Source organism: Oryctolagus cuniculus, chromosome 15 (genome assembly GCF_964237555.1).
Source record: "Oryctolagus cuniculus chromosome 15, mOryCun1.1, whole genome shotgun sequence".
Taxonomy (NCBI): domain Eukaryota; kingdom Metazoa; phylum Chordata; class Mammalia; order Lagomorpha; family Leporidae; genus Oryctolagus; species Oryctolagus cuniculus.
Window position 1 is genome coordinate 45,788,662 of NC_091446.1, and position 21,161 is coordinate 45,809,822.

The 21,161-nt window shown below is 41.5% G+C and overlaps 1 protein-coding gene across 2 annotated transcripts; it reads right to left on the reverse strand.

Moving 5' to 3' along the window:
* Window positions 1-14,165: 14,165 nt before the first annotated feature.
* Window positions 14,166-20,554, reverse strand: MBL2 (mannose binding lectin 2). 2 transcript variants are annotated; one of them, XM_002718365.5, is made up of 5 exons: window positions 20,401-20,554; window positions 19,097-19,289; window positions 18,488-18,604; window positions 16,410-16,478; window positions 14,166-15,678 (listed from the first exon to the last, which is right to left on the reverse strand). In XM_002718365.5, exons 2-5 carry the CDS (start codon window positions 19,278-19,280, stop codon window positions 15,305-15,307), a joined length of 744 nt encoding a protein of 247 aa, XP_002718411.1. In that variant the 5' UTR covers window positions 19,281-19,289; window positions 20,401-20,554; the 3' UTR covers window positions 14,166-15,304. The 2 variants fall into 2 exon arrangements, with proteins under 2 accessions (XP_002718411.1, XP_008268344.1); XM_008270122.4 differs by having other exon boundaries at window positions 19,097-19,324; window positions 20,401-20,480.
* Window positions 20,555-21,161: the final 607 nt, after the last annotated feature.

Below are 21,161 nucleotides of genomic sequence, written 5' to 3' on the forward strand. Positions count from 1 at the left end.
GCCTTACTGATGTTAATTTGTGCCTGTCTTCGGTGGCCTGCGGCGCATAAGCTGCTAGCCGCCGCAGGTGCTCATCGCCTCACTTAATCAGGCAGACCGAATCCAAGCTTTCTCATTGCCATGTTGAGGGGAGGCCTTTCTATTTCTCTATTTCTCTATCTCCGGGCATTCCTATTTCTCCCATTTTACTTCTGTCTGCCAACATTCCCATTTCTCTCATTTTACTTCTAAACTTCTGTTTCTCTTATCCTTGCGGCTTCTTGGCGCCTCGCCCTGCCGGCAGGCTCCGCCCCGAGGCTACTTCTCGGCGCCTCGCCGGCTCTGAGCCGCTTCAGCCCGCGCCTCTCTCATCTGCGCGGCTCGGCTTTGCGCGCACACTCCGCGGTTACTCACTAGCCCTTTCGCGTCTGAACCACGGCCTCGCGCCAGCCCCGCGTTCCCTATCTATTCACGCCCCGTGCTCTCTCTGCACGCGGTGGCTTCCGCGAGTCACACAGCGTAGCTTGCGTCTCCACCACTAGCATTCAATCCAAGTTCCCCGGGCTAGCCTGGCGAATTCAACCCAGCTTACGTCTCCGCCCCACGGTTTGACTTCCCGTCCTTTGCTCCCCGGGCTAATCAGACGGATCCCAATCTGGCTTACGTTTCAGCTTCTGGTTTCAACTTTTCGCCCCCTATTCCCAGGCTAACTTGAGAATCCCAAAGTGGCTTTCGTTTCCGCCTCGGCCTGCCCCCCGCGGCTTCAATTTCCCTAACATTTTTCTCTACCCGGTATGTTTCCCCAAGCTTTCCTCCAACAATACTCCTCCCTCATTTCTCCTGGCCTCTCCCCACAGTCCGCATCCGAGTCTGTTTGTTCTAGCTTTCACTTTCGCTTTCAACCTTAGAGATTTCTCCCAGCTTCCCCCCGTAGTCCGTATCCGAGTCTATGCCTAGGCTTTCAATAGCTTCTTCCGGCACCTTTTTCGTCCGGCTTTTCCCTAGGCTGTTTGCTAGTCTCTCTCTCCGGTAATTTCCCTAGGCTGTTTGCTAGTCTCTCTCTCCGATATTTTCCCAGTTCTTCCCGTTTCTTCCCTCCTAAGTTTTCTATCCGTCCTAGGTTTCCTATCCGAGTCACGGCACCATTATGTCACTCCCCCTCTTCGTGGAGGAACGACACAGGACCCTGCGCTGTTCTTTCGTCTGCTCGGCCCTCCCCGGGTTTGCTGCTGGTTCTTCCCGGGTTGGCTACTATCCCTTCCACCTCCGTGGAAGGGCAGTTCCCCCTGGCCACATTCCCCACTTCCGCAGGGGAGTGGCACACCGCCGGCCGGCTCTCTGGGGGCTGCACAGGCGTTCCCCTTAGATGTTCCCCTTAGATGTTCCCGGTGCATGCCGTCTCTCTCCTCCTTTATAGTCCTCCTCCGCCAATCCCAACTCGGCTGCCCACACGCCGAGTACGCTGCTCTCCAATCAGGAGCAAGTCCTACAGTTTATTGGTTGAACTGGAGGCAGCTGTGCGGAAGCTGTTTACTTCTCTCCCAGCGCCATATTGTGGGAGAGCAGATGCATAGAATAAGTCTTAATTCCAGTAACTCAGTCCAGTCCGGGCTGCTCCCCACAGATCCACCTTTCTTTTTATTTTTTGGTGTTGATACGCGCCTGTCTTCGGTGTCCCGCGGCACACACTCTGCTCTACTTGCTAGAGTTGCCACAGGTTCTTACAAGTCCTATCAATCAGGCAAACCGAATCCGGGTCCTCTCTTCGCCATGTTGTGAGGAGGTTTTTAGGCGCTGATGCGTGCCTGTGTTCGGTGACCTGCGGCTCACACTCTGGTCAAGCCGCTTGCTGGTGCTTACCGCCTTAATCAGGCAGACCGAATCCAAGCCTCCTAATTGTTGTATTGTGGGGAGGCCTTACTGATGTTAATTTGTGCCTGTCTTCGGTGGCCTGCGGCGCATAAGCTGCTAGCCGCCGCAGGTGCTCATCGCCTCACTTAATCAGGCAGACCGAATCCAAGCTTTCTCATTGCCATGTTGAGGGGAGGCCTTTCTATTTCTCTATTTCTCTATCTCCGGGCATTCCTATTTCTCCCATTTTACTTCTGTCTGCCAACATTCCCATTTCTCTCATTTTACTTCTAAACTTCTGTTTCTCTTATCCTTGTGGCTTCTTGGCGCCTCGCCCTGCCGGCAGGCTCCGCCCCGAGGCTACTTCTCGGCGCCTCGCCGGCTCTGAGCCGCTTCAGCCCGCGCCTCTCTCATCTGCGCGGCTCGGCTTTGCGCGCACACTCCGCGGTTACTCACTAGCCCTTTCGCGTCTGAACCACGGCCTCGCGCCAGCCCCGCGTTCCCTATCTATTCACGCCCCGTGCTCTCTCTGCACGCGGTGGCTTCCGCGAGTCACACAGCGTAGCTTGCGTCTCCACCACTAGCATTCAATCCAAGTTCCCCGGGCTAGCCTGGCGAATTCAACCCAGCTTACGTCTCCGCCCCACGGTTTGACTTCCCGTCCTTTGCTCCCCGGGCTAATCAGACGGATCCCAATCTGGCTTACGTTTCAGCTTCTGGTTTCAACTTTTCGCCCCCTATTCCCAGGCTAACTTGAGAATCCCAAAGTGGCTTTCGTTTCCGCCTCGGCCTGCCCCCCGCGGCTTCAATTTCCCTAACATTTTTCTCTACCCGGTATGTTTCCCCAAGCTTTCCTCCAACAATACTCCTCCCTCATTTCTCCTGGCCTCTCCCCACAGTCCGCATCCGAGTCTGTTTGTTCTAGCTTTCACTTTCGCTTTCAACCTTAGAGATTTCTCCCAGCTTCCCCCCGTAGTCCGTATCCGAGTCTATGCCTAGGCTTTCAATAGCTTCTTCCGGCACCTTTTTCGTCCGGCTTTTCCCTAGGCTGTTTGCTAGTCTCTCTCTCCGGTAATTTCCCTAGGCTGTTTGCTAGTCTCTCTCTCCGATATTTTCCCAGTTCTTCCCGTTTCTTCCCTCCTAAGTTTTCTATCCGTCCTAGGTTTCCTATCCGAGTCACGGCACCATTATGTCACTCCCCCTCTTCGTGGAGGAACGACACAGGACCCTGCGCTGTTCTTTCGTCTGCTCGGCCCTCCCCGGGTTTGCTGCTGGTTCTTCCCGGGTTGGCTACTATCCCTTCCACCTCCGTGGAAGGGCAGTTCCCCCTGGCCACATTCCCCACTTCCGCAGGGGAGTGGCACACCGCCGGCCGGCTCTCTGGGGGCTGCACAGGCGTTCCCCTTAGATGTTCCCCTTAGATGTTCCCGGTGCATGCCGTCTCTCTCCTCCTTTATAGTCCTCCTCCGCCAATCCCAACTCGGCTGCCCACACGCCGAGTACGCTGCTCTCCAATCAGGAGCAAGTCCTACAGTTTATTGGTTGAACTGGAGGCAGCTGTGCGGAAGCTGTTTACTTCTCTCCCAGCGCCATATTGTGGGAGAGCAGATGCATAGAATAAGTCTTAATTCCAGTAACTCAGTCCAGTCCGGGCTGCTCCCCACACAGAATATGTAACAAAACCCTCTCAAAAGCCAAAAGAAAATAGTCCAATAAAAAAATTGGAACATGATTCAAGAGACATTTCTCAAAAGAAGAAATACAGAAGGTCAAAGTCCTGAAAAAAATGATGAATATCACTCAGGTTGGATGAATAGTATCAAAAAGACAAAAAAAATCATAACTCTAACAAGGTTTTGGAGAAAAGGGGACTCTTACACTTCATTTATTTGGATGCAAATTAGTACAGCCATTATGGAAAACAGTATGAAAAGTCCTCAAAAAAAAAAAAAATAGGGTTTTACAGGTTGGCAACCCCTACTGGAGTGCCAGTTTGCATCCTGGCTGCTCTGCTCCGGACCCAGCTTACTGCTAAATGTACCTGGGAAAGCAACAGAAGATGGCTCAAGTACTTGGACCCCTGCCACTCACGTTAGAGACCAGAATAGAGTTTCTGACACCTGGCTTTGGATTGGCCCAGCCATCTAGAAATGCACCAATAAGTGAGAGACTTCTTTTACTCTCTCTCTCTATAGCGCTGTGTTTCAAATAAATAAAACTTAAACAAAAACTAAAAATATATAGAACTTATAACCCAGCTATCTTAGTTTTGATTGTATCTCAAAGGAAATGAAATTGACATCTTAGGGAGATACCTGAACTGCCATGTTTATTGCTGGACCTATAACAATAAGATATGGAACCAATCTGGATGCTCATCATTAGAGGAATGTATAAAGAAAATGTGGTATAAGTGGAATATTACCCATCTATTGAAAAACAATGACATTCTATGATTTGCTGTAAAATGGATGAAATTGGAGGCCATGGTACTGAAAAATTTTAGGCACAGAATGACAGATACTGCATGTTGTCTCTAATATGTAGAAACCAAAAAAGCCAATTTGAGTGGAAAACAGTGATTGTTAGAGGCTGGGAATTTTGAGGGAGAGGGAGGATAGAATAGGGGCAACATAGACAACCCAAACATAAATAAAAGTTCTACAGCAAAGGGGTTACTAGAGGTTCACAATACCATGTTACATGGAGAGAGGATTTTTGAAGGCCAAAAACAGAAAGAAACAGCAAAGAGATGGAAATGGTACTAATCCCGATTTCATCAGTATATTTTGTATTCATGTATTGAAATACCACACTGTACCTCATAGATACATACAGTTATTATTAAACATTTTTTAAAGATACCCTTGTAAAGGTACTATCCTTAAAAAGAGAATAAGGAAATTTGACCTTCCTGGAGAATACATGACAGGTGATAATGTGGAACCAGGGGAATGCAGATCATGTTGACTGTGAGGCTGAAGGATCCTGGGGAAACCTTGAAGGATGTGGCAATGTCAAGGTTGAGAGAAAAATAAGTGATGTGCTAACTCTACTGAAGGAGGGAACCGTCCACGGACACTGTTAGAGAAGTTTCCAGCCTGAAGCCTCAAAGTGCAGATGAGCATCTCAGGGAGAAAGAAATGAAGAGACAGAAGCTTGTTCAAGAGAAAGGAAGCTTTTCAGGATATTCACCTGCCACTACAGACCATGACTCACATGCAGAGGTGCAAAGTTCTGAAGCAAATGACCCAACGGACCATGAAAAGGAGGAGCTAGAGATTTACCAAAAGCGATTTCGAGAGCTTAAGGACAAAAATAGAACTATTTACTCTTTACAAAACTAGTTTCTGTCCCTGAAACTGAAAGCTTGTGATAATTTGTTGGGAGTTCAGAAGGCTAAAAGAAATTCCATCATCAACAGACACGAGGTCAAAGATCAGAGACAAAAACTAATAGAAAGTGCGATTCAATTTCAGCTTCTACGAGTGGCTTCTCATGCGTTTGATGACCCTGTGGAACATTTGTCAGAGGAAGTTTGTTCCCTGGTCTCTGTGCACAGGTGCTACTACCTCTGAGATAGGAAGATCTCTTGGCCCTCTCCTCAAACCCTCGACTTGGCTACACCTGGTTTATGTCCATACTCTTCCTCTTTTCTATTTTTCTTTTCCTCAGTTTAGTATTTCTTTGGATGAGGAGATACTGGCAAGAGAACATCCTCTTCCTTCACCTTTTTCCAGGAATTTGGGTACATTCTTATCATCTGGTTTCCTATGAAGGGGTCATTGTGCTGACTTTTACCCATGAGGGCCTGAGATTTTTCCCTGGACATGCTCATCCAGAGAATGAAAGTGATTTACCTCCTGGATCAGCTCCTTTTCATGTTCTCTAGTAGTTTAAATAATGAAACAATCTGAGAACTTTAAATATTTTCATTTAATTTACATTAAAATAGTCTTTATACAACATACCTAATGTTAGGATAGAAAATCTTTTTAAGCAATAGGTTTCATTTTCTCATTTTGCATCTTGATCATATTATTTTTAATAACAGAGTTATAAAATTCTGATCATCTATATTATTTCCCTAATATACTTTTTATTATATTTTTAAAATTGACACAGAATAGTTGTACAAATTTATGGGGTGTAGTTTGATGGTTCAATAACTGTAAACATATGTGATCATCGAATCAAGTAATTAGACTGAATATACAGATTACCTCAAACATTCTTATTTCTTTGCGGTGCGATTTTCAAAATCCTGTCTAGCTACTTTAAGAAGTACAATATGTGATTATTAATTATAATCACCTAACTGTGCAATAGATGATTAGAACTTATTCCTTTGTGTCTAACTGTAACTTTATACATGTTGACCAACCCCACTGTCCTCTGTAATTTCCAGCCTCTACTAAAACTCTAGTCTCTAGCTCCATATGGTCAACTTTTTCCAAATTCCACATGAGTAAAATCATATGGTTTTGTATTTTTATTTTATTTGTGTCTGGCTTATTTCATATAATGTCTTCTGAGTTCATCCATATTGTCAGGAATGATAGAATTTAATATTTTTTGTTTGACTAATATTTCATAGTATATATCACATTTTTATTTTATTTTGCCTTTTTAAAAATCTTATGTAAGGTATACAGATTTCATATAGACAGATTTAGGAACACAGTGACATGGCCCACTCTAATCTACCTCCTGGCCGTAGTCCCTCCTTCTATTATTGCCTTTCTTATTTCCTCTCTTAATTTGCACTATGATCTACTTTCAGTTTATTTGATACTCATATGATTAACCATACACCAAGTAAAGAGTTCAACAAATAGTAAGAAGAAAAAAAACTGTTCGTTAATGACAGAGAAAACAGCTATAAGCAATCACTGAATCTCAAAATGTCAATTTCACTCATATAAATTACCTTTTAGGTACTCTAATAGTTACTACAGATCCAAGAAAATATATGGTATTTGTCTTTTGGGGACTGGCTTTTTTCACTAAGTATAATGGTTTTCATTGTATCCATTTGATTGCAAAAGACAGGATTTCATTATTTTTTATGGCTGAGTAGTATTCCATAGTATGTATATATCATAATTTATTTATTCAGTCAATAGTTTATGGACATTTGGGGTGATTCCATATCTTAGCTATTGTGAATTGAAAAGCAATAAACATGGATATACAGAAAACTCTTTCATATACTGATTGTATATTGTTTGGGTAAATTCCCAGGAGTGAAATGGGTGGGTCTTATGGTATGTCTATTTTCAGATTTCTGAGCTATCGCCATACTGTCTCCCATAAAGCTATACTATTTACATTCCCACCAACAGTAGACTGGGGTCCCTTTTCCCCACATTCTTGCCAGGATTTATTATTTATTGATTTCTGTAGGAGAACCATTATAACTGTGGTGAAGTGAAGCCTCATTGTGGTTTTGATTTGCATTTCTCTGATTGCTAGTGATCCTGAGCGTTTTTTCATGTGTCTGTTGGCCATTTGAATCTCCTCTTTTGAAAAATGCCTGTTCAAGTCCTTTGCCCATTTCTTAACTGAATTGTTAGTTTTGTTGTGGCTGAATTTCTGCTGAGCTCTTCATAGATTCTGGATAATGATGCTTTATCAGTTTTATAGTTCACAAGTATTTTCTCCCATTCTGTTGGTTGCCTCTTCACTTTGCTGTCTCCTTTGCACTACAGACGTTTCTCAGCTTGATGTAATCCCATTTGTCTATTTTGACTATGATTGCCTGTGCTTCCAAGGTCTTTTTCAAGAAGGCTTTGCCTGTGCCAGTGTCTTGCAGAGTTTCCCCAACGTTCTTCTCTAGTAATTTGGTGGTATCAGGTCATAGTTTATATTGTTGATCCATTTTGAGTTGTTTTTTTGTTTAAGGTGTAAGGTGGGGGTCTTATTTCATACTTCTGCATGTGGAGAACCAAGTTCACAGCACCATTTGTTGAAGAGACTGTCCTTTCTCAAGGAATTGATTTTAGCTCCTTTGTCAAAGACTAGTTGGTTGTATATGTGTGGAATGATTTCTGGAGTATCTGATCTGTTCCACTGGTCCACATTTCTGTTTTTGTGCCAATATCAGGCTGTTTTGTTTAATACTGCCCTGTAGTATGTCTTGAAATCTTGTATTGTGATATCTCTGGCTTTGTTTTTCTCCTTATGATTGCTTTAGCTATTGGGATCTCTTGTGTTTCCGTATAAATTTTAGCATCATTCTTTCTAGATCTGAGAATAATGTGTTTGGTATTTTGAATGGGAATGGATTGCAACTGTTAACTGCTTCAGGTAGTATGGATGTTCTGATGATATTAATTCTTCCAATCCATGAACATGGAAGATTTTTCCATTTTTTTTGTGTCTTCTATTTCTTGAATCTTTTGTAATTTCCATCATAGAGATCCTTCACCTCTTGGTTAAATGTATCCCAAGATATTTAATTTGTATAGCTATTATAAGTGAAATTGATCTTAGAAGTTCTTTCTCAGCCATGGAAATTTCTGTGTATACATAGGCTATTAATTTTTGTGTTAATTTTATATCCTGCCACTCTTCCAACAGTCTCTTAGTGGAGTCTTTGGGTTCCCCTATGTGTAGAATCATATCAACTGCAAATAGGGATTTCATTTGACTTCCTCTTTCCAATTTGTATCTTTTTGATTTCTTTTTCATGCTTAATGGCTCTGGCTAAAACTTCCAGGATTATATTGAATAGCAATGGTGAGTGCTAGCATCCTTGTCTGATTCTGGATCTTCATGGAAATGTTTCCAACATTTCCCTGCTCAATAAGTTGCTATCTGTTTGTCATAAATTGCCTTGATTATGTTGAGGAATGTTCCTTCTATACCCAATTTGCTTAGAGTTTTCATCATAAAAGGATGTTGTATTTTATCAAATGTTATCTCTACTTAGATAATAATATGGTTTTATTCTTCAGTTCGTTAATGTGATATATCACATTTATTGCTTTGCAGATTGTACCAGCCCTACATACTAGGGATATAGCCATTTTGTCCAAGTCTGATCTTTCTGATGTGTTATTGGATTCAATTAGCTAGTGATTTGTTGAGGCTTTTTGCATCTATGTTCATCAGGGATATTGGTCAATAGTTCTCTTTCTCTGTTTTACCTTTTTATGGTTTTGAAATTATGGTGATACTGGTTTCATAGAAGGATTTTTGGATTATTCCATCCAGTTCAATTATTTTTATTAGCTTGAGAAGAATTGGAATTAATTCTTCTTAAAAGTCTGATGGAGGGTACTGTTTCATTTCCCCGCTGCTCCTCTTCAAATCCAGCTGTCTGGCCTGGCAAAGCAGTACAAAATGGACCAAGTGCTTGGGCCCCTGCACCCAGCTGGGAGTCCCAGAGGAAGCTCCTGGTTTCAGATAGGCACAGCCACAGCTCCAACCATTGTGGCCATTTGGGGAGTGCACCAGTAGATGGATGACCTTTTTCTCTGTCTCTCCCTCTCTCTGTAGCTGTATCACTCAAATAAATAAATAAAATCTCAAAAAGAAAACTGTAGTATAACTCAGCAGTGAAATCATCCAGTCCTGGGCAATTAATTGTTGGGAGGGTCTTTATTACTGATTCAATCTCTTCTTGGTTATTTGTCTGTTTCAGCTTCTGTGTCTACATGACTCAGTTTTGGTAAATTGTATGTGTCCAGGAATCTATTTCTTCTAGATTTTCTAACTTGTTGGCATATAGCTCTTTTTTTCATTCTTTTTTTTTAACTTTTATTTAGTAAATATAAATTTCCAAAGTACAGCTTATGGATTACAATGGCTTTTCTCCCCCATAACTTCTCTCCCACCCGCAACCCTCCCATCTCCCACTCCCTCTCCCATTCCATTCACATCAAGATTCATTTTCAATTATCTTTATATACAGAAGATCGATTTAGTATATATTAAGGAAAGATTTCATCAGTTTGCACACACACAGAACATAAAGTGTAAAATACTGTTTGAGTACTAGTTATAGCATTAATTCACATTGAACAACACATTAAGGACAGAGATCCTACAAGAGGAGTAAGTGCACAGTGACTCCTGTTGTTGACCTAACAAATTGACATTCTTGTTTATGGCATCAGTAATCTCCCGAGGCTCTAGTCATGAGTTGCCAAGGCTATGGAAGCCTTTTGAGTTTGCCGACTTTGATCTTATTCAGACAAGGTCATAGTCAAAGTGGAAGTTCTCTCCTCCCTTCAGAGAAAGGTACCTCCTTCTTTGATGGCCCATTCTTTCTACTGGGATCTCACTTGCAGAGATCTTTCATTCAGGTGGTGGTTTTTTTTTTTTTTTTTTTTTTGCCAGAGTGTCTTGGCTTTCCATGCCTAAAATACTCTCATGGGCTCTTCAGCCAGCCCTTAAGGGCTGATTCTGAGGCCAGAGTGCTGTTTAGGACATCTGCCATTCTATGAGTCTGCTGTGTATCCCGCTTCCCCTGTTGGATTGTTCTCTCCATTTTTAATTCTATAAGTTAGTATTAGCAGACACTAGTCTTGTTTATGTGATCCCTTTGACTCTTAGACCTATCAGTATGATCAATTGTGAACTGAAATTTATCACTTGGACTAGTGAGGTGACATTTATTTGACATACTGAATTCTTCATTTCTAATATTTCATTTTGATTTCTCTTCAAAATCTCAATCTCATGGGAAAATTTTTCTTCCATGTCATGTATGGATTTCTTTAACCCATAAATTTGCTTCTTTTGAATTCCTTTTCAGGCATTTATTTCATCCATCTCTTCAACTTCACATTCTAATATTGAAGTGTTATGTTCCTTTAGGGGACTCATGTTGTCTTCTTTATTCTTGTTTCTTGAATTTCTGCATTAATTTTTAGGCATTTGTGAAGATACTTGTTGGTTTTTTTCCTATGATGGCTTTATCTTTGAAGTATTCATCTGTGGCTTAGTGGAGTGTCTGCTCTTTCAGTGAATACCCAGGCCTATGCTGGGTGTCACTAGGGAGGTCTGGCCAGTGCTCCAGGATGGGGCGAGCATCCAGGGTGACACCCAAGTTGGGCATGTATATCTCCGCTATTGTCAGCAGGGGCCTGGGTATGGGGCTGTTAGCATAATCACACCCTTACTTGCTCTCTTCCAAGGTGACCAATGCTTTGTGTCCATGCTCATTGCTGTATACCCATACCTTACACATTGATGAATGGTATACATTTTCCTTCCATAGAATTTCCATTATATATTTTTCTCCAGCTTTCTCCTGATAATGCACTTCTGCCACTTTATTGCTACCATTTTCCCCTAGCTTAAAGCAGTATGTCCTTTACCTATTCTACCATCTTGAAATCCCCCCCATATCTCACATTTTCTTTATTCATTCTTCTGTAGATGAAACTACATTTGATTCCAGATCTTAGTTACTGTGAATATTGCTTCAGTTAATATTGGAGTACAGATATCTCTTTGACATACCACTTTTGTTTCCTTTTTTGTATACCTGGTAGTGGGATTGCTGTATTAAATGGTAGTTGTTTTTGTAATTTTTGAGGACTCTATAACTGTTTTCTATGACAACTATACTAATTTATATTCCTACTAACTGTATATGGATTCTTTTTCCCCACATCCTCACCAGAACTTTTGTATTTTTGATGATGTTCATTCTGAGATGATTTCTCACTGTGGTTTTCGTTTGCATTTCTTTGATGATTAGTTGTGTAGAATATCTTTCCATGTACTTGTTGCCTATTTCTATGTCTTCCTTTGAGAAATGTCTTTATAGTTATTTTGTAGAATTCCTGGTTCCTAGTTTGGGCCTGACTGGTTACTAGCCCAAACTGTGTTGTTGCAGCAGCCATTTGAGGAGTGAAATAGTAAGTGAAGTGTTTCTCTCTCTCTCTCTCTGTCTCTCTCTGTCTCTTTCTGTCTTTCTCTGTCTCTCTCATTCACTCTTAATCTGCATTTCCAGCACACAAATATTAAAAGCAAATGGAGGATAGCTGGAGAGGTGCTGTGTCAGGGGTAAATATTTTCCAAGATTAGGTAAACTGAAAAACAAATTGGATCAGTTGCTGGACTCAAATCCTAGAGACAGAATCAAATCAAAGTCCTAGTTTGGAGGACATCGGTTTCCTCTCTAAAAGTGTGGTGACCTGAAATCTTCCCTATAGTTACATGACACATTGATTTCTGTCAGGTATGAGGGACCTTTAAGCCAGGATCACTGCTAAGCTACTACTGCATCTACTTGTGTATTTGTAACTATGTCACACTTGGTTCCTCACTGGAGGAACCGTGACTCATTCCAGAACAGGTGGTTGAAGTGCTATTAGACCTCCTCCTAATGCAGAACAGTGCTTGGTTCTGTCCTAAAGGCAAACTGTGTTTCTTATCTTCTGTCTTAGCCAAATGTAGCCTATGGTAACTCTAATGTTAGGGTACTCACCACTCAGAGGAAGGATACTCTAATCACCACATAATTATTTCTTTATGTCAGCTTTGGGGTGTATTGAAAATTATGCCTGACTGTGCTGCTACTGGAACATTAAAGGATTTCATTCTGACATATCTCTTATAATGTGCTGGGTCAGAAGCCAGAAGGGGAGCTTAATAATATTATGTCCGCAGTTTCTGTTGGATGCTCCATCTCCATGTGTGGTAAATGAGGGGTATTTGTATGTGTATTTTCAGCCCTAACCCATAAGTTACCTCTTCATTAATGTATATAATTTGTATGTTCTGTTTTTCCCTCTGTGGCCACTCTCCAGTTAAAACCTCTGACAGAGACTGTGGTATGGAAAGCAACAGAGGGGAGGTTGAGTTTTTTAGTTAAGAAGTATGGGGGAGGAAGGACCAGCACTGTGACTTAGTGGGTTAAAGTTCTGGTTTGCAGTGCCAGCATCCCATGTGGGTGCTGGTTCAAGTCCCGGCTGCTCCACTTCCTATCCAACTCTCTGCTACAGCCTGGGAAAGCAGTAGAAGATGGCCCAAGTGCCTGGGCTTTTGCATCTGTGGGGGAGACCCAGAAGAAGCTCCAGGCTCCTGGCTTTGGATTGTCCTAGCTCCAACCATTGCAGCCATTTGGGGGAGTGAACTAACAGATGGAAGACCTCTCTCTCTCTCTCTCTCTGTCTTTCTCTCTTTTTTTCTCTTTCAAATTGTGGGGAGCCATTGCACCGTGCCCTAAAGATGGCGCTGGCTCCTTTCTCCCGGAAGGACTGGCGAGAAACAAACAACTCCTAATAAGGAGATGGCTGAGCTCCCTTCTGGCTTCGCATTGCTGTACCTATCAATCCTTGCCACTTGGCTGCTTTTGATTGGTGTGCTGATGGCTATAAGAGGGATGGGAGAGGGAAGGAGGCAGAAGAAGAAGCTTGTTCAAGGTTCCTGAATAAACTGCTTGAAGAAGAGTTCGGGTTGTGTCTTCCTTGCTGGTCAAGGGACGCAACATCAAATAAGTAAATAAATCTGCCCTTCAAATATAGAAATAAATCTTTTTAAAAAAAAGAAGTATTGGGGGGAGAGGTCACTCCTGGCTCAGAGTGGAGATTGAAATTAACAGATTGCAGGCATCAGATGGATGTAGACCTTCTGGCATATAAATGGGGATTTTATTATTGAGGAGCTAGAGTTGAGCATTAGCATAAGAAGGCCCAGCATTTCAGGGAACACTATCAAGATAACTACATCTTGGAAGCACACAAGAGTAGAACAAAACTGGTAAAGGGCACAGAAAATAATCATTTGGTCAAGGATCTCTAGGAATGGCAGAATTCCAGTGCTAATGAGATGACATTCTTCATCTCTCCATGACAGTGTGACTTAATAAATCCTAAAAGAGGGGTGGATGAGGTTACCTCAGAACCCAGAGACAGCCTTTAGAGAAGTTTCTGCTGGTGGTGGTCCTGGGGAGAAATTATTCAGGTGATACACTTGCTGATAGGAGGGTAAATTATATGACTACCTCAGAAAATGGACCATAAATATTTAAGGTAAGCATGTACTTTTCCCGTGACATAACAAATCATTTTCTTGGTAAATAGCTACAAGAAGTTAATGCACCACATCTTCCAAAGACAAGAAATGTTTGAGTTTTTTGGTTAATGGTCACAAATTGTAAGCTGCCCAAGTGCCTGTTATCAATAACATGAGTAAACTGAAGTATATTAATGGGAGAAATCTATATAGCAATGGAAGGGGATAAACTGCTACATGCAACAACATGAATGAATTTTACAGACTTAATCTTGTGTGAAAAAAGCAATACATAAAACAGTACAAACACTTTGATTCCAACTTTAAATTCATCAATAGACAAAATCAATGTATGAAAACAGTGTTCAAAGTAGTGTTTATTTTGGGGAAAAATCAACAAGGGGGAATAACAAAGGGAATGCTAAGATACTAGAAATAGCCTGGATTGTGATCTAGAAAATGACTACATAGTTGGTTATCTTTGTGAGAACTCAATCTTTTTACTTGAGACTTGGGATCTTTAAATAATTTAATATCTCATTAAAGAAAAAAGTTTCAGGGCCAGTGCTGTGGCATAGCCAGTAAAACCGCTGTCTCTCCTTCTCTCTCTGTGTAACTCTGACTTTCAAGTAAATAAATAAATCTTTTTTTTAAAAAAAGGTTTCAACTACAAAACAGATGCTCTTTTTTAAAACATTTTATTTATTTATTTGAGAGGTAGAATTGCAAACAGAGGGAGATACAGAGAGAGAGGTCTTCTATCCGCTGTTTCACTCCCCAGATGGCCATAGCAGCTGGAGCTGAGCCAATCTGAAGTCAGGAGTCAGGAGCTTCTTCCAGTCTCCCACATGGGTGCAGGGGCCCAAGCACTTGGGCCGTCTTCCACTGCTTTCCCAGGCCATAAAAAAGAACTTGATCAGAAGAGGAGCAGCCGGAACATAAACTGGCACCCATAACAATGCCAGCGCCACAGGCAGAGGTTTAACCTACTACGACACAGCTCCAGCCCCAGCAGATTCTCTTAATATCTGAGATTGGCTTAAAAGTTATAGTGTTAGTTTGGGGTGATGTCACTGGAGAAGTCCCCTATCCTATCAGAAAGGGAGTCCCAACAGGTGCAGTTTCTTGTAGCAAATGGAAAAATTAATCTATTTAATTTTTATATGTTAGCAAGTTAACACTACTCAAATACAAGTATTATAGGCTAATTAAATTACTACTACTATTACTATTACTGTGTTGTTGTGTTAGTGATCATTAGTGATTGGGGCTCAACCAGAAACTCTTCTTGGATCACTGTCAACCTCCTCTCCTTGCTTTTCACTTCCTTCTCTCATTCATTTAATCTATTCTCCTAATTTTCTCCAATTCCTCATGAAAGAGGGACCCAGCACTGAATACAAAGATATTGACAGAATTTATTTGCAAGGTAGATTTTTGGCCTGTGTGGTATAGTAAAGGGATAGGGGTGGGGTGTTCTGAGGGTTGACAAGTTCCTTCAGGCAGAGAACTCACAGACTGCAAAATAGGAGGAGGAGCAGGGCACATCATTCCACTTGCCATTTGGCATGATCACTGTACAGTCTTCCCCATCGCCAGCATCATTGGGCTCATGCTCATTCCAGTTTTGGTAGCTCAGTTCCCTTCCTTTCAGATCCACAAAGTGGCCTTCTGTTGCCTTATCTGTAATGCCTAGGAAGGTGTTGTCATTGATCAGGCTCTGGATGGCACTGTTCTCTTTAGCATTATTGGGGATGGCCACGGAGGCCTGGAATTGGGCACACAGAGCTTCTACTTCACTAAAGCTCATCTTTCTATGATTGTTCAAGAAGAATTTCTTCCCAACTTTTTTGCCCAAAGAGAAGAACAGCCCTAAAATGTGAAGAAAAGAAAATAAGGTGACGTTAGCTCAAAGTATTATTCTGTATAAAGGCTTCTAGAATACTGTGGCCAGATAAAACACAATTATGTCCACTTAAATTTGAATTTCAGATAAACAATGAAATTTAGTATTCATATAAACCCCTGCCCAAGTTTTGGAACATACTTGTACTCAAAAAAAATCTTTTTTTTTTTCAACCTGAAATTCAAATTTAATTGTTGTCCTATTTTTGTTTAAGTATTTGAACCTTAATGTGAAGAGACATACTGACCCAAAGACATTCGTCCATCTGGATAAAAGTTCTAGGACATACACTTTGGAATTCTGGATTCTACCACATTATTAACTTGAAACTAAATAAAGTTATTTGAATATATTTTCCCCAGGTCACTAGCAAATTTTGGGCCCCATCACCAGTTCTCAATAGCAGCATAGTAGAGGGGAATAGGTCTCATATTAAGTGGGCAGTAAACAGAGGATAAAGGATCAGAGTCTTTGTATTCAAAGTGATGTCAGTTTGAAGCTGACTTTCACATTTGTTAGCTAGTGCATTTGAGCAAGTCATTTATCTTTCCTTTGCCACTATTTCTACTAAATGATTTTTATGAGATCAGATTATGAAGAAGGCCTATCTAGAAAATGATATGTATTCAATAAATATTTATTGTTTTCTACCATTTACAAACTTCAAGCTCAATGAAGAAAAAGAAAGCAAGCTTACACTTTTTGATTTTCTCTAATTCTGCTCGCAGAGCTCCTCTTTCAGAATCAGCCACGCTGGTATCGCATTCTAGGATATTTAAAAAGAGTAAAGGAACATTGTTAAGAAGGATCTCAAAGCCATGCATACAGGGAGGAATATCTTTTTCAAACTGAAAAAAAAAAAAAATCTCCTTATGATGATATTTACACCCTAAAGGAATATGAAAAACACTAAAAATCAAAAAGAAACAGAAATTTCTGTTTCTGGGGCTGGCATTGTGGTCAGGCAGGTTAAGCATAATATGGAATGATACTGGCATCCCATATTAGAACATTGGTTTGGTACCCAGTTGCTCAGATTCCAATCCATCTCTCTGCTAATGTACCTTGGAAAATAGTAGAAGATTCTCCAAATGCTTGGGCCCGTCACCCACATGAGAGACCTGGATTGAGTTCCAGGCTCCTTATTTCAGCTTGGCCATTGTGGACATTTGGAGTGAACCAGTGAATGGAAGATTGATCTCTCTCTCTCTTTGTTACTCTGTCTTTCAAATAATTACAATAAGTCTTATAAAATCTATTTCCAGTAAGTCTAAAACATCTTTCTTCATTTCTTACCTGTATCCAAATGCAGTGTATGAATATGTGTACAACATACACATGCATAAAAACACTCTGATTACTTAGCAAGATAGGCGTCCGTAGAGCATGTTGTTCAATTATCATTTTCCAAATAAATTGCTCCATCAAGGCTAAAAAGAAATGTCTTTTGCAATTATTATGAGCTGGTGAATATTGACTGAAAAGATTACAAGTTTTTTCTTAGGGGATATTTTATTATTATTTTTTGGTTTTTTGTTTGTTTTGTGAAATTTGTTCTATTAGTCAAAAAACAAGTTTTTGTGTGTGTGTGTGTGTGTGTGTAAGTTTCCCATTATCCAAGTAGACAGGCTATGAGGAAAATTAGGTGTACCAGATGACAAAAATGGCATAATATGGTATAGCTTCTCTCCTTAATAAATAGAATTTATTTTCCAACTCCTTTAATTTGGGCTGGGTTTTTGAAAATATTTTTAGTGAATATAATATGATATAAAGTACAATCTATGTATTTTGAGATGTAAGGAGGCCTTGAAGCTTCTTTTCTTTCTACTCTATGAATTTTAAGATCAATGCTATGTGAACAAGCCATGGCTAGCCTGTTGCATGACGAGAGACCTGTTCCTCAATTGCCTTCATCACTCTAGCTAACATCCAAACAGAAACCAGATATATGATGGACACCACTGTCCTCAGTTGACCACAGTCACATGATCACAGCAGAGTCATTCCTTGACTCACAAAACTGTGATTGAAATAAATGGTTGTGTTTTTAAACTACTAATTTTGAGATTGATTTCATTTTTTTTTTGACAGGCAGAGTTAGACAGTGAGAGACAGAGAGAAAGGTCTTCCTTCCATTGGTTCACCCCCAAATGGCCGCTACGGCTGGCGCACAACACCGATCTGATGCCAGGAGCCAGGTGCTTCTCCTGGTCTCCCATGCGAGTGCAGGGCCCAAGCACTTCGGCCATCCTCCACTGCCTTCCTGGGCCACGGCAGAGAGCTGGACTGGAAGAGAAGCAACTGAGACAGAATCCGGCACCCCGACTGGGACTAGAACCGGGGCTGCTGGCGCCACAGGCAGAGGATTAGCCTAGTGAGCCATGGCGCCGGCCTGAGATTGACTTCTTATGGAGTGAAATATAACCAACATCCCATGAGCATATGCTTTTATGAAAAGAGGCACAGAAAGCTCACACTTAGCCAGTTTTGTCCCTCTGGAACCAGGTCTTTATGTTGGATCATGTCAGCTGAAATAAAACCTGGCCCCACCTTCTCCAGGGCATAATAGGGAGAGAATGGCTTTGAAAGTTTTATATATTTATACTCAAGTACCAACAAGCGTATCTTAAGTCTCTAACCTAGGAGGGTCCTGGATCAGGAAACAGAGTTAGGAACTTTTCTTTGAAGAATAAGGAAAAGTGGAATCTGCTTTTTGGTAGTCAAGAATTCTGGGGGCCCTTAGCTCAGACCTTGCTAGGACAAGTTCCTTACCTCGAATTTCTCCAGGGTCTCCTTTTTGGCCAGTTTTTCCAGGTAACCCAGGAGGACCTGGGTTTCCTGGAGGCCCCATCTTTCCAGGAGGGCCCTGCAAGCCTCTGAGCCCTTCACCTGTTGGAAGATGAGAGTCATGATTTGGTATCCATACCCTTGCTAGGTTTCTCCAAGGATTTGCAGAAGGAAACATTGAAATGGGCCAACCTTTCTGGAACACTACTCCAAGGAGCCAGAGAAGGAAAAGAAATCCTTCTGTGGCCAATGGAATGACCTGCCCTGAGGGTCACTTTCCAGGGTGGTCACAAACTTTTGTAGAGAAATCTGGAAATCCAGAGAAGGGAGAATGCATCTCTGTTTTCAATTATAATATGAGAGGTTTTCAAAAATGTTCAGGGAAAATGTTTGTCATAAAAAAATGCATGGATTTCAAAATTTTTGTCACCCCAATACACATATTTTTAAATTCCATTTTCCCTGAATGTTTTGAAGTATCCTTGTATGTAGTTGAAAGAATACAGTCTACTTAAATAGAGATTATCCTCATATCCCAAGGCAGTTTCCTTTGGTAAGGAAAGAATTTCAGAGACAGAATCACACAGTCTGTACCTGGTTCTCCCTTTTCTCCCTTTGAGCCATCACGTCCGTCTTTTCCTGGGAAGCCATTCATGCCTGGAGAATAACAGGCAATTGTTGGGCAGTTGTTTGCACTGTCCTCATGGGTTATGGCTTCTGAATAAGATGCTGCTATCACACTCAGGAGAAGAAGAGGGAGCGATGGAAGCAGGAACATGATGCTCACCTTGGGGTGGGGAAAGTCAAGAGAGACGATTGCATCTTCTTCAGTTAATCAGCACATATTTACCAAGCATGGCCTCTGACCTGTAACTGGACACTGGCAACGTGGAAATGGGTGACCAATTCCTAGCCTTTGGAATGGAGATTTGGAAATGTAAATATTCCTTGGGACATTGTGAAATTAGTACTTGAACAAAAGTATTTATAACAACATGTAGTGGGAACCCTAGAGAGGCCGTCATCAGAGCTCAGGGATCTTGTGTTGCTGCTGGAAAGTTGTGAATATGCCTCTTAATGTTAGTGACAGCAAATGTACTACATATGACCAGCTCACCTGTGCCTGTTGCCTTAAGGAGTGGGAATGAATGGAAATCTCGGTTTCTGCAAGGGCTCCCTCTCTCTCCCCTCACCTCCCCTTTGGGGTCCATAAACAGCCTGCATCCCATTTTTATATATTGCTAGATGATTTCTCTTCGTGGCTGGTTTCCCATAACTTATTTGGGGGCAAGCACTAAACTGTGTTCTGACAATCCAGAGAGGAACAGAGAGGAATTCCCCATGTCCTGACTTCAGATCAGGCCATCTACTAGTCACTGACCATTCCCGGAAATAACTCGAGTTTTTTTCCTATTGGTGTCTTATTCCCACAGGAAGATGGGTTTGCTAGAGGGAATATTCATTCTTGGAAGTTATCAATACGTTGGCCCTGGTGGGATGTGAAGCCTCTTTCTACTTCATGGCAGGAATTCCTTGTATTTGTGAGTCAAAATCACTGGTAATTAGACAACCTACTCATATCTCCCTCCAATTTCTCAATCTCAACATTTCACCTGACCTTCAAAATCTTTCCTTCTGCTGTTCCAGCATCCTATCCCCATCTACGTAGTCCTCTGTGTAACCCTTTGCAAATGAAGGCAGTCTCCTTTGCCATTACTCAGGTAGTGGAGGAAAGTCATAGGTGTGTCAGCACAAGCAGAGAGACACCTTCAGCATGATTTTGTCTACCACTCCCCTTCTCCCACCCATAGAAAGCCTCCTTTCAGGCCTCCACGACCAAGTCAAGCCTCCAGACACTAGACCGAGGGATGCAAACCCATTTACCAGAAATGACTTACTAGGGTTTCCGCTGAGCAGGGATTCAGTGAAAAGGAAGCTGTCCCTCCAGCAGATGCCTTAGAGTTAGGGAGGCGACTGGATTTAGCAATATAGAGCCAAATAAACTTTGCAAACTGGAATAGCTCTGGTTTGGCCTTCAACCCTAGGTTAATAAATAACTCCTTTCATAATTATGTAGAACTTTTCATAGGAGCATTCCCCAGAGGCCTCCAGTGCAATGCTAAGTGGCTGTCTGCTTTAATACAAACATGATCCCTCCTTTAGTTGCCATCTATTTTGGTCACTCTCATCTCTGGGATACCGTAAGTGGTTTTTGCTGGTTAGTCATGTTGAAATCCTTGATTCTTATATCCAATAGAGAATTATCTACCCATAAATGCACATACACTTGTGTACACCTGCTGTACATACAGGCATGAATGTGTGGACACACAACTCTGGTTACTGTTAACACACTAAGACTGCTACTGCCTCAGTGCATCATTGACTGACTGCTTCTCTTCCATTCAGATACTCCAGTTTCAGAGAAATCTGTCTTCATGACTACCTAAAATAGCCCCACCTAGATACACTGTATCCTTTTAGTTTGCATTATTTTCCTTTATACGACATATACCATACTTATGATAGCTATATATTTATTTTACTATTATTTTGTTGTAAAATATATAAAACATGAAATTTATAATTTTGGCCATTATTATGTATACAGTCTGGTGACATAAAGGACATACAACGATTGCCACTATCTCCTGAAACT